Here is a 16,312-nt window from a genome sequence, read left to right as displayed (position 1 = left end):
GACCACAAGGTACTGCGATGCAGCCAGACAAAACCCGCTCCCTGTTCCTGATGCTCAGGGTGTCAGGCAGATGACGGCAAGGGTACAGCTAAATATTTTTGGTAGGAATGTGAAACAGAAACCCCAGTTTGGGGAGGAGGGAGGAAGCCGGCAGGAAAACGTTCTTCTAGTGGCTGATCCACTGTGCCATCTGTGTCTGAGGATATTTAAGAGTTTTATTTTGACTTCACATCTGACATCATGATTTTTAAAAAGAAGTGGAAACAGACATGTTATTAGTTACTCAGGACTCTGCCTCAGTCCACATGTCATTGTAACCCTATTTATCCTAAAAAATGACCTCTGTGTGTGTGTGTGTGTGTATTTAAAGATTTTATTTATTCATGAGAGACACAGAGAGAGAGAGAGAGAGAGAGAGAGAGAGACTCAGGCAGAGGGAGAAGCAGGTTCCACAACCCCTCTGTATATTTACTGGATTTGATTCTTTAAAAGGCAACCCCCCCCCCCACACACACACACACATCGGCTCACTCATTTTTTTCATCTACGACAAGCTATCGGCTCTACAGCATGTCTACTAAAAACTAGTAACGATTCAGGTGTGGAAGTAGAAACCTGGGAAGATAGAAGAATAATCAATTTTGGTCTATTTTCACCATTACCTTTTTGACTGTAAATGGAAAGAGGGAATTTAACATTTTTGTTAGGGGTTTGCTAACCAGCCTATAAACTACACCTTTTCACATCAAATTTAATTCGGTATGCACTATACAAATCATGTGAACCACTGACATTCATTTTACCTGAGGCATTTGGTCAGAGCGGAGAGTGTGTTTCTGGTAGCTTCCCAAACCTCAACAATAGTTTGGTTGTCAACAAAAGAAGCCACAGGCAATGCGCTATGAGCACCACCACCAATGACTACGAGGGCCTATCCTGAGCTCCCTGCATGTCAGTGGTGAGCACAATGACAAGGGTGGGTGCCCTTCGAATTCCCATTTTACAAAAGGTATAGAAAAGGGGGGCTTTCCCCTCTCCAGGCCATGCTGGTTTGAGAGAGCTGGAGAGCCAGAAACAGAGCCCTGTCCTAGGATGACATGATGACCACTTAGGGACACATCATGCAAAGGGAAGTCATTTTAACAAGGCCAGTGGGGAAATATTATATGCTGTAAAATCTTTCAGGGTAATTTCTCAATTAGTTTCAGTTTAAAGAAAAGGGTGGGGTGGGGGGTGAGCCCGAATCCCAATGAGTAAAGGAAGAGAGACAAAAATGTTAAGCACCTATCAAAATGAACCGTGGGAAAGGCTCCCTTCTCTGGCTCTGGAGGTCCTCATCAGAGAAGCCTTTCTGGACCACCCCATCTCTCCAGAAGCCCCCACCCTGACCATCACCAGTCACTCTCCCTATAACCAGAGTTCTTTTCTTCATGGCACGTGTTACCTCCTGACACATTTCAGGTCTACTGTTCATTGCCTGTGCCTTCACTGGAATGTGAGCCCCGTGAGGACAGAAGCCTAGGCCTTATGCCTGGAACACGGCAGGAAGACAATCAGTGTTTGCTAAATTAACACATGAATTAATGGAATACCTCCCCCTTCGTCAAAGCCTTAATTAAGAATGTTTTATGCCAGAATTTTTTAGTGATCAAGTACTGGTAACTATGGTAACAAACACGGTGGGACTTTCCCAGGCTGTCCTGTGCAAAACGAGCAAGGACGTAACGAGAAGACATTGCAGCAAGCCAGCAGGCCGGCCAACCCAAGCGTGTGCTTTTCTGCTCCTGGCCACTGTCCTCAGCCAGAGCCCAGCGACACCATCAGACAATGGCAATCAGCAGAGCTGCTTACAGGTTTCGGTCCTTGGTGTTCACTCTACGCACTACCATTCTGAAGCTTCCTCCAGGGTTCCAAAACATGGTTCCAACAGGTAAAAAAAACAAAAACAAACAAAAAACCCTACCTCCTGGAAGTACATTATCCCCACCTCTCCTCATGCCCAGGAGGGGTAAAGCCACCTTTAGCCACCTACCTGTGACTTTACCCAGACTCATCTTGGGGAAGTCCGGGTTCCTCAGTTCCTCCGTACTCGCAGACTTCATGACAGAGTTGATTGAGGACAGGGTGCTAATGAGCTGTGAGTTCAGAGAGCCAATCTGCGAGTGCGGCTCCCCAAAGGCCTCTGCCAGCTCACTGTAGTTCTCCGCCAGCAGCATCTGCTGCTCTGCCAGCAACTTCTGGACGCGCTCAATGTAGTGATCCAAGCCGGTCATCATTCCAGGAGGAGCCTGCGGCTGGGGGCTCTCCATGAACTCGCCAACAGGTTCATCCCCAACACCTACACTCCTCCTGGTGGCTGCCAACCCCAAGGTCAACTGGGGAGGACCACAAGCTATGGTCCTCATCTTGAGACCAACCAGATAGTTGTCGTTAATATTTATCTGCCCCACGCCCGACTCTTTGGTCTTCACAGCCGATGGCCTGTCAAACCCAGCACTGCCAGAGAGCACTGTTCCAACCCCAACGGACCGCATCTTGGCGGAGGAGTTGACATCCTTAACCCGGCCTTCTCCTATAGCCACCGTCCGCGTCTCCACCATCTGGGTGCTGGTCTGCTTGTCCAAAGTGCTGACGGAAGTGTTGGTGCAAGATTCCACAAGGGTGGCCACCTCAGTGTTGGTGGCCTGGTTCACCTGTCCCAGGACTGTGCTGGTGTGCTGGCTTGCGGTCTGAGGCACTGCCGTGACAGCAGCGTCTACCTGGCTTATAGCCTCCGTGTTCACGCTGCGGGAGGTACACTCCTTGGGGGGACAAACCGTCACGTCAACAGAACAGTCTCCGCAACCAATGGACCGCACTTCTTTGAGATTCAGGTTGGTCTTGAGGAGCGAGAGGTCATTCACAGACTCCTCTGTGTTGCTGCCTGTCTCACAGACGCTGGTTTCCACGCCCACGCTCTTGTCACACATCTCCACGGATCGGCTGGTGCACTGGTCACGGACGTCCACGCGTTCCTTAACGATCCAGCAATTCATGGGCAGCTCGGGCCCAGCGAGCCTACTCTCCCGGCTGGGCTGGCAGGAGACGCCCACGCTGTGTGTCTGCACCGAGGTCCCGACACACGCGTCCACCACGTCCAGGTGATGGCCTGCCATCTGGTCCCTCGTGGGCACCACGGCCTCCACCATCTTGTCGCCAACCAGCGGCTGGGCCATCACGGCCTTGTCCACCTTCTTCCTCGATCCGGCGGCCTGCAGCTCTTGCTTCAGTTTAGTCATCTCGCGGTCATGCGTGGTTTCCTTAAGTTGAACTTCCAGGCGGTAGATCTTTTCCTTCAAGGCTTCGATGGTCTGCTGCTGTAGCTCTATTTCTTTGTCGGCCTCGGTGGTCACTCCCAGCATGGCCTCGGTCACGCTGATGGCACAACTCCTCATCTCGGTGGCCGTCCCCACGGCGGCGTCCCGCCGGGACCCGGCGGCCCTGCGGTACACGACCACGCTGTCCATGGTGTCGTCGGCGCCCACAGCCACGGACCGGCCCTCGGGGGCGGGCTGGCAGCCGCTGTCCTGGATCTTCCGCTCCAGGGCCTGCATGTCGGCCGCCAGCTGCCGGAACTCCCGGATGCTCTGCGCGCTCTGCTCCACGCTCTCCATCTCCTCCTCCTCGTAGTCGATGTACAGTTCGCCGCCGCTGCGCCGGGCCCTGGAGAGCTGTTCCAGCTGGGACGCGTTCCCGGCGCTGTAGGACCGCTTCCTCACACCACAGGCGTCGTTCTGGGCTGTGGCTCTCTGGTTTTTCAGCTGTGAGGCCAACTGTCTTTTCTCCTCTTGCAGCACGGAGATCTTCACCTGGAGCACGGGGATGGTGCGCACCTGCTCCTCGAGTTCCTTCAGGCGTTTCAGGGCCACGGCCATCTGCTCGCGGATGTGCTGCAGGTGCATGGGGCTCACGTTGGTCACGGGGGTGGAGATCCCTGAGCTCAGGGGGCTGTGGCGGATGGAGCTCCCCATGGAGGAGGTGGTGGCAGTAGCTGGGACATAGCCCCCATAATCCCCGTTGCCTTGGTATCCATTCTGAAGTTGGTGCATGGCAGGATTGTGGTTTCCTGAACCCAGAAAGGAAGACAACGAGCTCGTAGAGCCCATGCCTCCAAAACTGGCCAGCCTGGGCCTTCGGAACTCACCCGGTGCCACCTGCATGGTGACTCTCTCCTGTTCCAGTCTTCTCCGCGTCTCCATCAGTGTCTTGGTGACATGAAGGTTGTGCTTTGGGAGCTGTGGGGAGGGTGGTGGCAGCTGTCGACTTTCTGGGATGGTGAGAAAAGTGGGTGAGGTCTCCAGGGGGGCAGGCGGCCTTGGGACTGGAGTCGACGTCACTTGGCTTCTGGCTAGGAGGAAGTGGGGGCACTGCTTGTTGTCATCACTGTTGGAGGATGAGAGGGACTCAGTAGAAGTCCACACACCTTGCTGACCGGTCGTGGCCCGGCTTTCCGGGCATGGCACAGATGGCTTCCGCCTCTTCGGGATGTTCAGTTTTTTGATGGTGTTTCCTTTCTGTATGTCATCCACGTACTTGAGGAAATCCAAGTCTAGTTGATAACCGTAGGGGGTCTCCACAAAATAAGGATCTTTCTGTTCCTTGTCATGATCTCCGTTCAGAACATCCTCTGCTTTTCCTAGGAGAGCGAGAAGAGAAGATTATAATTCATGTGAGACGCTCGATGATTAAAAACTACTCTCTGTGTATGCTGCAGCGTGGCAAGCTAGCATGCTTTAAGAGTTGACGGACTTCTTTCTCTTCTAATCCTGGATCTACACTCTTAACAGCTGGGTGAGTAAGTTAATAAAGCCCTTGGAACTTCAGTTTCTCCCTGAGTAAAAATGGCAATACAAGTATTTACCTCATAAGGTTGTTACAAGAATATAATGAGACAGTGGTTTTTAAAGGGCCAAGCGTGTATGAAGTCCTTACTAAACACTTTCTTTTTGAAAAGAATGCACTGAAAAGACTTGAAAGCATTTCAAGTAGATCATTTCTTTTCTTGTCTACAGTCCACTGAAGGAGAGAGAGCAGTCCTTAAGACGCCTATTTTAGAAAGTAAATTCTGAGGCACAAAGAAGTGAAAAGTCATGATAACGGACCAAATCGGTGCAGATCCAGGAAGCCCGGGATGTAAGTTCTTACAGCATTGCTCTTTTGCAGACTTTCTAAATAGCGAGTGCACCCCTGTACTTGAACACCTCCACAAGAGTATGATTTGCTCTGACGCCCCCCCCCCACCCTTCCTTGCTGAGAGATCCGGGACACAGGACAGTGAGTGATGAAGTCTAGCAGCATGGGTGCAAGAACACAGTCGGAGGACAGACCTCAACTCTATTTAGTGTCTTCCCCTTTAAAACCACCACCGCCACCAAAACCCTGCCCCAACCAGAGAAAAAGTTTCCTCCTCTTTGACTTCTTTGGGATAAAACATTCGCTATCCCGAGAATACCTCGTTTTGTATTTGTAACACATCCAAGCAGATGCAAGAGAGAATGAAAATAAAAGCAAACCTATATGCCAAACACTGGATCATGTGGCATTCAGTAAATGCTACTTCTGGCTAAACCAAACATTTAGAAGAGGAAACGCAGGAACTTTTCAGGGCACAGACCTTGCTCCTGACCTGAGCTGTGCATTTCAAACTGAAAAGCGAGGCCGTTTTTGTTTGTTTAAATTGCAGGATTAAGTAATGTGTTTCCCTAGAGTCCTAATAACAAGCTCTGCATTTTTTGAGTTATGGAAAGGACCCAAAAGCAAGGAGTGAAAATGCAAGCCATTTGTACCCCTGTTCCTACCCTGGGGGTAAACCTCCCCCCACCCCGACTGCTGTCAAGCAATTTGGGTTGCCTGCCTGCCTGCCTGCTCTTCCCAGTCCAAATACTGCTGAGCATTTACACCTGATGGTGTGAATGCCCGAATGCTCTGAGCAAACCTTTCGCCTCCTATTCACCCTCTTTCCTCTGAAACGTTGGAAAGAAAAATACAAAAAAGACTGCCAGGTAGCAGAGTAAAAAAGGTGGTGTGTTCTTCGTGTCCTGATTTAAAACAATAATAAACTGTTCTTGCCGATCGCGTTTGGCACTTGATTTTATTTCTGAAACGTGGAAAGAGAATTCTATTTGAACGAGGTGCTCAGCCTCAATCACTTTCTAACCTAAGTAAGGGTGAGCTGACCACGAGCAGGCACCCGGACACTTGGGGCTCATGCTAACGCAGCCCGTCTTCCCTTCCTTATTTCTTTCCTTTTTAACTCCACATGGACAACACGTTCACTCAAAATATGCAGCCGGACCTGTTTCCAGGGCTGTCTGAAATTCCACAAGCAAAGAGAAGCTGCCGGCTCGGGTGTCAAGCAAAAAGCAGGCATATCTGGGACGCCTGGGTGGCTCAGTGGTTGAGGGTCTGCCTTGGGCTCAGGGTGTGACCCTCGGGGCCTGGGATCCAGTCGCATATGGATCCCTGCAGGGAGCCTGCTTCTCCCTCTGCCTGTGTCTCAGCCTCTCTCTGTCTCTCATGAACAAATAAATAAAATGTTAAAAAAGAAAAGCAGGCAGATCTGACCCACGAAGCCGGCCATTGGCCATTCTAAAATTGAGCCGAGGCTCCTGCAGCCCACAGAGGCGAGGTGGGGGTGAGGGTGAGGGGTGATGATGGGGGCGGGGCCGCTCAGCCCAGAGACCGGGCCGGCGTGCACCCACCCCCTCTGCTCACCTCTGCGCTCCTCTCCCTGCTGGGCCCACAACCCCCTCAGGGGCGCACACCGCCCTCCTCCGGGGCACACGCCCTCCCTCCCCGGGCACACCCCCACCCGGAACGCACACCTCCCACCGAGGGCGCACTCCCCTTCCCGGGCGCACACACTCCTACTCGGTGCAACCCCCCCTCCCGGGCGCACACACCCCTGCTGGGCGGACCCTCCCCTCCTGGGCGCACACCTCCCTGCTGGGCGCACACCCCTCAGGGCGCACCCCCTCCCTCCCGAGCGCAAACACCCCTGCTGGGTGTACCCCCCTTGGGCGCAACCCCCCTCAGGGCGCACATCCCCCCTCCGGGCACACACCTCCCTGCTGGGCGCAACACCCCCAGGGCGCACCCCCTTCCTCCCGGGCGCACTCCCTCCTCCCAGGCGCACAGCTACCTGCTGGGCGCACCCCCCACCCCCGGGCGCACACCTCCCTGCTGGGCGCACTGCCCCCCCCCCGGGCGCACCCCCTTCCTCCCGGGCGCCCGTGCGCGCCGCTCCCCGCCGGCCTGACCGCCTCCCGGAGCTCACCTACCCGGCGCCCGCTGCGCGCCGCTCCCCGCCGGCCGCGCACCCCTCCCCGGGCGCCCGCTGCGCTCCCTACCGGCCCGGCGCCGCGGCAGCGGACCCGCCCGCTCCCCGCCCGCTCCCCGCCCGCTGCCCTCCGCTCCCGCCCGCTCCCGCCGCTGCCCGCCTCCGGGCCGCCCGCCCCTCACCGGCTGGCTCGCCGCGCGCCGCGGCCCCCGCTCGGGCGCCCTCCGCGGGTCTCCCCGGGTGAAAGGAGGTCGGACGTTCGTGCGCGCTGCGCGGGGCCGCGGGCCGGGCCCTCCCCGGGGAAGTGCCTGCGGCCCCGGGACGCCGCCCGCTGCTCTCCTACGGACAGCGGAAGCCGCGATCCGGGGAAACGGCGCGGCCTCCGTGCGGGTCTTGCAGACGGACGGATAAAGCCGCGACTTGAGGCCTGCGCGCAGAGGCTCGGCGTGGGCGGCACCGGCCCCGGCCCCCCGCGGGGAGAGCGCGCCGGCCGCCTGGGAGCTCCGCAGCGCGGGGGCCACCGAGGCGAGCGCCAGGCGCAGGGCCCCGCAGTCCCGCAGGTCCGCGGCGCGCGCCGTCTGGCCCCTGGCCATGAACCAGTGACGGCCTGTTCTCTCCCCAGTGAGCCTGTGCCCCTGATGGAAAGGTCTTCGACCAACCTCACCTGTTCCCAGTACAACAGCAGTCCACGCTCATATATGTAAAAAAAAAGAAAAATCACCTACAGGCCATTGAAAGAAGGAAACATGTCACGTTTCCCCACTTAGTGGCAATATCAATATTTTGGTAAACTCCAAGATTTTTCTGTGTATTTCTTAACATGGTTATCGCACCCATTTTTCAGTAGAAAAGGTTAACTTTTGTTTTTATCTATTTCTCTTCAAAATGCCTTCTTTAAAAACAAGAAACAGATTGTATTTATTTATTCATGAGAGACACAGAGACGCGGGCAAAGAGAGAAGCAGGCTCCCTGCGGGGATCCCAGGACCCCTCATCATGACCTGGGCCAAAGGCAGACACTCAACCACTGAGCCACCCCAGCATTCCTTCAAAATGCTTTTTTTAAGATGTACCGATTGAATGTCAGGATTTAGAACACAACAGAACGCATCACATTTTTTCAGTGGAACTTAACAGGCCGGCCCATCTCTGGTTATTTCTTTAGTTCACAAAAAGGCATAGGTCATGCTGAATTATCCCACAAAATGAACTCTGGACTTGTAAATCTGGAAATCAGGAAAGGTTAGAATTTAACCATGTTAAGCTTGATCATTTCCTAATGCTGCTTACGGCAGACGATCCTAAGGACCTACAACCCAAGTTTTAGCCTCCAGCAACCCGTGTTTCTCGTGGTGTCATTTTTACAATCAACTGTCCAGCGCATGTTGGGCAATTAAAGACATCCAGGGTCATTCTTTACCTCTTACTTTCTAGTGTATCTTCACATACAGGAACACATACATGGCACTTATTAGGGGCCTGAGTGACTTCCCAACTTCTCCCCATATGTATGTCTTGTCTCTCTGTGCTTGCCTAAGTACCTGGAGAGCAACAAATTTAATTTTTTTAACAAATTTAATTTTTAAGATCTCCTTCACTGCTCCCCCTTTCCAACCACACACATCAGTTAATAAGAGGTGGGAAACAGAGGAAATGTTTAAACATGTTTACTGCAGGGACAATGGAACATAAATAAGTTGTGTATAATCAATTTTTAAGAACATCTTAATACTCTGTAGGCAGAAATTGCTCTGCATTAGTATTTAAGACAATTCTCACATGACGCTGCCTCAGTGGTTATCTTTAGGTTGTAGAATCCTAGAAGGTTTTTATATTATTTTTTATATTTTATAAATTTTTGACATGTAGTTATTTGTCTTTTAGAAAAATATTTATAAGAAGTTACTAGAAAACAAGAGAAAATGTATTGAAATAAACTCCAAGACAATTCGTTTAGGAGGGGGATGAACAGGACAGCCATGGCAGATAGCCAGACGTTTCTCAGTACGTGTTATCTCATCTTTGAAACTAATACGACCCCTGGTCTAGTTGGGCATATATAAAGACTACATTTCCCTGGTCTCTTTTACTGTTAGTATGGCCCATATGCAGAAACCTCATAAAACAACCCCCTGGAACCTCCCTTAGAAAAGACAGGAATAGTTAGTTCTTAGGCCTCCTTTCTTCCTTGTTACTTCATTCATCTTGCTGCCTGGAATGCAGATGTGATGACTGGAACATTTGCTGCTTTACTGGACCATAAGTTCATACACAGAGATGGCAGAACAATGTGCTAGAAAAAATCTGGGTCTCTAAGAGCTTTGATGATCAGAGCTATTATACTATCTCTGGAAAGCCACCTCTATAGTTCTCTGTCAAAGAGATATAAACTTCTCTTTCGTTAAGCTATTTTATGTGGTGGATCTCTGTTCCTTGGAGCTACTCTGAATTCTAATGGATATAGCAATCTCTCCCCTGTGTCTCCCCTCCTGCACAAAAAATTAAGACCAGATCTTGAAAAGAAGAAAAATGTTAAACGATGAACTGGGGAGATGTTACAATAAAACATTTTATTAGAGAAATTTTTATTAGTTCAAGAATAATCAGGAAAGAATAAAAACAGCAGTTTTAAAAAAATCTCTAAATGGGTTATAAAGAGATTTTTAACTGCCTGAAACCTTTTTTTTGGTGGCGGGGGGACTAACAAGGTTATGCCTGTTTATATATAGCCAAAAATCACTAGCTGTGTCTGCAAATGGAATCCTGAAAGTAACAGCTTCCAACCAAATATCCTGGAATCAGAGGGCCGTCCCCTGGGGTTTACAAGAATTTTCTAAATGTCTGGAAATCCAGTGGTGGAGACTGCTCCTGGCACCACCTCTGCCTTCATTATATAGTATTTATTAAAAGCTTAATTGGGTGCAGAAAATGGCCCTATTCAGTGGAAAGAGTAGGAGGAAGGATTATAAGAAATAAAAGGAGGTATAGTCTAGCTGGAATATAAATGCCAAACATCCTAAACACTAATTGAGATCAGCTACAAAGGCATATTATCAACAAGAACAATATGATCGTATGTGAATAATTAATCAAAACAGAATGGAGTTAACCAAGAGCTGACTTTTTAAGATAAGGCAAGCAATGACACAGTAAAAGGAAAGAGGGGGTGGACGGCCAAGAGCCAGGGCAGAGAGGGCTGGTACAGCTTGGGAACATATGAGTTCAGAAGAGAGGGGGATGGCTGGGTATGAGAGAGGCCACCAGACTCAGGTCCCAGACTGGGGCATCATGTCCACTTAGAGTTCCCCTTAGGTGAATACCAGCCCCATGCTAGAGGTTAAAAAGGCATCGATGAAGACTGGCTTGACAGTGTGTGCGGATTAGATCAAGGTAGGCAAAGAGATTAAATTCAAGGGGACCAATTAGAATGTTATAATCCTCAATTGTGAAATGAGGATGAACCAAATAAAAAATTTCTTCATTCAACTTTTAATTAATATTCATGAAGAAAAACAATCTTAGTAATAATATCCATCCATCCATCCATCCATCCATCCATCCATCCATCCATCCAATCCATCTATTGTCACTTACTATTTATCAGGCACTGTTCACACAGTGTGAACAAGAGTTGAGGTTCCCAAAAAAAAAAAAAAAAAAAAAAAAAAAAAAGAGTTGAGGTTCCCACTTTCACAAGGCTCACAGTCTAGTGGGGAGTGGGGTATATAGGAATAAAGCCCCAATAAAGTACAAAGTAGAAATGAAGCAAAGAGGTAGAATCACCAGCATTTCTATTGTTGCGTCAAGATAAGTAGATGGGTCACTCCACGTGGGTCCATGGCTTCCTGGGTTGACATCATCTTTGAGCTGACATACTTCCTAAACACAAATGTTCCCTGAGTCCCTCTCTTCCCTCTCTCATGATGCACTTTGTACGGTCTGCAATTTGGAGTAACCAAACACCAAATGAGACACTAACTAGAGACAATGTCCCAAGTCCAGACCGAAATTAGAGACAACGTCCCAAGTCCAGACCAAATTCCCCTGTGTTCAGAGAGAAGCTGAAATCAACAAACTGATGGTAATTCTACTTTTTAGATATTTACCACCTATAAAACTTAGCACTCCGTGAGAGAGGCCCAATTTATGGCCTCAAGAAAAATTTAAAATCTCCTTGTAGTTTTATCTGCATTAGTAAGGTGTAATGGAGATATGGAGATCTCAAAAATAACCTTTTTGAGAGAGAGAGAAGGAGAGAATCTCAAGCAGGCTCCATGCTCAGTCCCATGTGGGACTCGATCTTGTGCCCCTGAGATCACAACCTGAGCTGAAATCGAGTCAGCTGCTCAACCGACTGAGCCACCCAGGTTCCCAACTTCATCTCTGCTTTTAAGCAAGCTGTATGCCCAATGTGGGGTTGAACTCAAGACCCTGAGATCAAGAGTCACACGCTCTACTGACCCAGCAAGCCAGACGCCCCAAAAATAATTTCTTTTAGATGAACAAAAAGTATTATATGATCTTACTTTCCAAACAATATTTGGTTTGAGCAGACAAAAAATATATTGATCGGGAGGTGGGAGATTAGACTAGATGTAGTAAACTAGTCACAGTATTAACCTAGTAGTGGTGGTTCTCAAACGGGGTGGCGGGGGGTGGTGATTTTTGCCTCCCTATGGGCCATATGGTAATGTCTGGACACATTTTTTTTTCTGGACACATTTTTGGTTATCACCACTGGAAGGGTGGTGCTACTGGCATATCGTGAGTGGAGGCCAGGGCTGCTGCTGAACATCGTACAGGGCACAGGACAGTCCCACCCTCCTCGACAAAGGATGATCCAGTCCAGGATGTCAGTAGTGTTGAGGTGGAGATGGCCTATGCTAAGGACACTGAGCAGAGTAAAAACTTCCCACAGGGCGACTGAGAATGTGGGCCATAGAAGTCACAGTCTTGAAGACCCCCACTTCTCAGTGGGACCGTAACATCATGTTCCAGTGACAGGGTGAAAAATGCCACTTGTAAGAAAACACAGAAATCCTTTTCTACACATTCTACCACTGTGAGCCATTCTTTCTCCCCCCCACCTTTTTTAAAAGATTTTATTTATTTGAGAGAGAGAGAGAGAGCAAGCATGAGCTGGGGGAGCAAAAGAGGGAGGAGCAGACTCCCCACTGAGCCGGGAGCCCAATGAGAGGCTTGATCCCAGGACCTCAGGATCATGACCTGAACCAAAAGCAGACGCTCAACCTCCTGAGCCACCCAGGTGCCCCTGAGCTATTCTTTAACATGAGCAAATATTAAAGGTTTCTGATCGAATATGTACTGGTAGATTTTTAAACGGACAAGCCTTTTGCTATTATTACTTTATCTATTAGGATACAATGACTTCTCTGTTCTGGTTTCCCTGTTGCACACTCTAGGCCCAACTACTGACTGACTGACTGTACCATGAAAAATACTTACACCCATGTGCCCCAACTTCCACACTTGGTGTGTTTGTCTTCACCAGATACTCTGCTGAAAACCGAAGAACTCTGCTAATTCCCATAACCTGCGCTGTCTCCACTCCCACGAAGCACTGAGGCTTTGCCCCGAGAGCTGAGTCAGTCCCTGAGAAGCACATAATTATCATGGATTCCCATATTTAAAAGCAGCTGAGTTGCAAGCATCCTGTTGTGGGAAGCAGTCAGAAAGGTTCCGCATTAGCTAGGGCTGAGAGGCGGGAAAGAAAACCAGCAGGATGAACGAGGGAGGAGGGAAGAGGGGAGAGAAAGAGAGAGAAGTGCTCACAAAGTTAATTACTCAAAGTACAATAGCAACTGAGTTATTATTAGCAAATCCACTTTTCTGGGCTCGCACCAGTGGCAATGAGGAAACAGTAAAGTGCACTAGATCCTTCTGGACAGGTTTCACAGGAAAGTTCTCCTGATGACATTGTCAGCACTAAGACTTTCGGCCCCAAGGACCTTCCCTGTTACCAAGTCTCCAAGCAACACCATGTGGTGGAGAACGCACAAGAAAAAGGAGCACCATGTGAGTGTCCCTCATTCTGCTTTTTTTTTTTTTTTAAGATTTTATTTATTTACTCATGAGGGACACACAGAGAGAGGCAGAGACACAGGCAGAGGGAGAAGCAGGCTCCCTGCAGGGAGCCCAATGTGGGACTTGATCCAGGGACCCCTGGATCATACCCTGAGCCAAAGGCAGACGTTCAACCGCTCAACCGCTGAGCCACCCAGGCATCCCCCTAATTCTGCTTTATTTTATTTTTTTTTAAAATTTATTTATTCATTCATGTGACACAGAGAGAGAGAGAGAGAGAGAGAGAGAGAGAGGCAGAGACACAGGCAGAGGGAGAAGCAGGCTCCATGCAGGGAGCCTGATGTGGGACCCGATCCTGTGTCTCCAGGATCAGGCCCTGGGCTGAAGGCGGGCTAAACCGCTGAGCCACCCAGGCTGCCCCTAATTCTGCTTTAAAATAACAAAAGACAGATGAGATTTCCTCCTGTTCTTTCACTTACCAAAGAGTTACTTTTGAACCTGTTCTTTGTCCCTCCCAGTTAACAAACCCATCCATCCGTTCATGCACGTCAGGAGCACCTACCAGGTGTCAGAGCCTGTTCTGTCAAGCCTGGATTCCTGTTCCCACGAACGTACCTGATGTCACCTGGACGTCCCCAGGTTGCAGCAATTTTACCCAGCTACCCACGTGCTTCGTGCATGGAAAGCGACGAGAGGAAAGAGAGCAAAGGTGCAAGCCAGAAGGGCGTGGGAAATGCCAGGCCAACTGAGCGGTCACACGCAGCCTAAGTACGATTTTATGGGCTTGGCCTGTTCACGCGGCTGGGCTGTACTGTGGTCTTGTTTCTTATCTCTGTAACTCTTTTTAACTTCTTTTGGATTCTCCCTCTAAATGTTTACGTTTCCTCTCACGGCTGATCCCATCTCTGCTTTTTTAACCTTTGCCCACAGACATTAACCCACACCCCATCCCCGCATCTTCTGCTGTCTGCCATTATCACCCCCTCTCCATGATGGCTCCATGATCCCACACCCCATAAAGGGCCTGCTGATCTAGGGAAGGTGCAATGAGTAGGACGCAAGAAGGATTTGGTCCTCTCACTCAGTAAATATTTATTAAGTACCTACCGTGTGTGCCAAATCCTGCTGGGAGCTACTAAGCCACTCAGACCTAGAGCTTGTCTGGGAGAACCTGCAAAGTGCAGGGGGAGACACCCGGGGGCTGTAGAAATGAAGGGCCAGTGGTGAGGAGCACCATGAAAGTCAAGTACAAGGGAGCACGCTGGACAGAGCTGTGGGGGCTGTGGGGGCCAGAGGTGGGGGGCTCCGGGGTGCTCTGCTGTATTTGAGGAGTGCACTGGGCACCGTGTAGGGTGTGAGCTTGCACGGGAGAAGAGGACAGGAGAAGCTCTAGCTAAAGAAACTTTCACATGACAAACCTGCCAGTTTTAGACACTGAAAGGAGGGCTCAGCCCCAAGAGAGGCAGAGAGGGGGTTGCGCCCCAGCCATGCAGAGCCGGGGGAGTCAGGTTTTTGGCTCCGAAGTGCACTGGGAAGGTATTGAAAGGTTCCAAGCAAGGGAACAAAATGACCAGATTTGCATTTTCTTTTTCTTTTTCTTTCTTTCTTTCTTTCTTTCTTTCTTTCTTTCTTTCTTTCTTTCTTTCTTTCTTTCTTTCTTTCTTTTTTTTTTTTAAGATTTTATTTCTTTATTTGAGAGAGAGAACAAGAGAGACAGAGTGAGCATGAACTTGGGGATGGGCAAAGGGAGAGGGAGAAACAGACTCCTTGCTGAGCAGGGAGCCCGATGTGGCGCTCGATTCCAGGACTCTGAAATCAGGACCTGAGCCAAAGGCAGATGCTTAACTGACTGAACCCCCCAGGTGCTCCCCAGATTTGCATTATAAGAAGACTGCTCTGGCTAGATGCTGGGGTATGGATTAAAATTCCCTTTAGCATTCTCTAGTAGGTTTCCACGGATTGCTCCAAGCCCCCATGAATTTTTCTCCCAGCATCACAAATTCCTTTGCATGGAGTGAGTTTCAAAAACAATTCGATAAGTGCTAGCCATAGTGTTAAAACCACCAGAACTTAGAATTTGCATTTTGGGACGACCTGTGGCCTACTGAGAAGACTTGACAACCCTCAGCTGCTCTGGGCTGGGCTGGAGACCAGGACGGGCTCTCGGGACTCGTGCTCTGGGGCTCTATCCATGACCTCATTACACTGTTAAAAAAGAAAATATTTTTCTTTAAACCAGTGGATGACTCACCACAGAGAAAAATGATAGGATTTCCTTTACTGAAGGTCATTAAAACATGATAAATCTAATCTGGGAGGGACACGTGTGGCATGGACGAGGGTCTGAGTTGGTGCTCTGAGATGCAGGGTACAAATGGGCTCGGTGCTTCAAACTCTAGGATGGGAACTGTAGGGACCGAACATGTTTGTGAAGCAAAAACACTGCCCCTGACAGCCAGCAAGCATCTCTGCACAAGACGGAAAGACAGGCAGCACGTTACTGCCACCCCTAGCGCTCCCTCCCACCCCATCCCATACTTGACCCACACCTGCCCAGGGACTGATTCAGCTAAGGGCAGAGGCTAAAGATAGAGGGTAGAGTCTGGAAGAACCTAAGCAGTACACGCTAAAAATCCAAGACTTCCACTCCCTAAACTGGTCTCTGAGCAGCTCAATTTCAAGCCAGGTTGTCCCTAGCATCACCTGTCATAGTCTGCCTCTATGACAAGGATCTCGCTGCAGGTGGCTGCCATGGCATGAGGCACACACAACAGCGAGAACTCAGAGAACACACACTTGCCCATTAGTTATTCTCAAACATCAGCACACGTCAGATCAGCTATTTAAAGACAGTGTCAGGACACCGGGCTGGCTCAGTTGGTGAAGTGTCCGACTCTTGATTTTGGCTCAGGTAATGATCTCACGGTTGAGATCAAGCCCCACATGGGC

General features: G+C 49.9%; 1 protein-coding gene across 11 annotated transcripts in view; it reads right to left on the bottom strand.

The window, feature by feature from the left end:
- Positions 1-16,312, bottom strand: part of KANK1 (KN motif and ankyrin repeat domains 1) — a 207,706-nt gene that overhangs the window by 27,229 nt on the left and 164,165 nt on the right. For 7 of the 11 annotated variants that reach the window (XM_049092391.1, XM_025423395.3, XM_049092385.1 and 4 more), the window contains one exon: positions 2,033-4,675. In XM_049092391.1, the coding sequence (XP_048948348.1) occupies positions 2,033-4,675 (2,643 nt within the window). The other 4 variants (XM_049092418.1, XM_049092412.1, XM_049092414.1 and 1 more) reach the window with 4 other exon arrangements.

This window comes from Canis lupus, chromosome 1 (assembly GCF_003254725.2).
Source record: "Canis lupus dingo isolate Sandy chromosome 1, ASM325472v2, whole genome shotgun sequence".
Taxonomy (NCBI): Eukaryota; Metazoa; Chordata; class Mammalia; order Carnivora; family Canidae; genus Canis; species Canis lupus.
The sequence above is the reverse complement of the archived record's forward strand: the minus strand, read 5'-3'. Positions and strand labels throughout refer to the sequence as shown.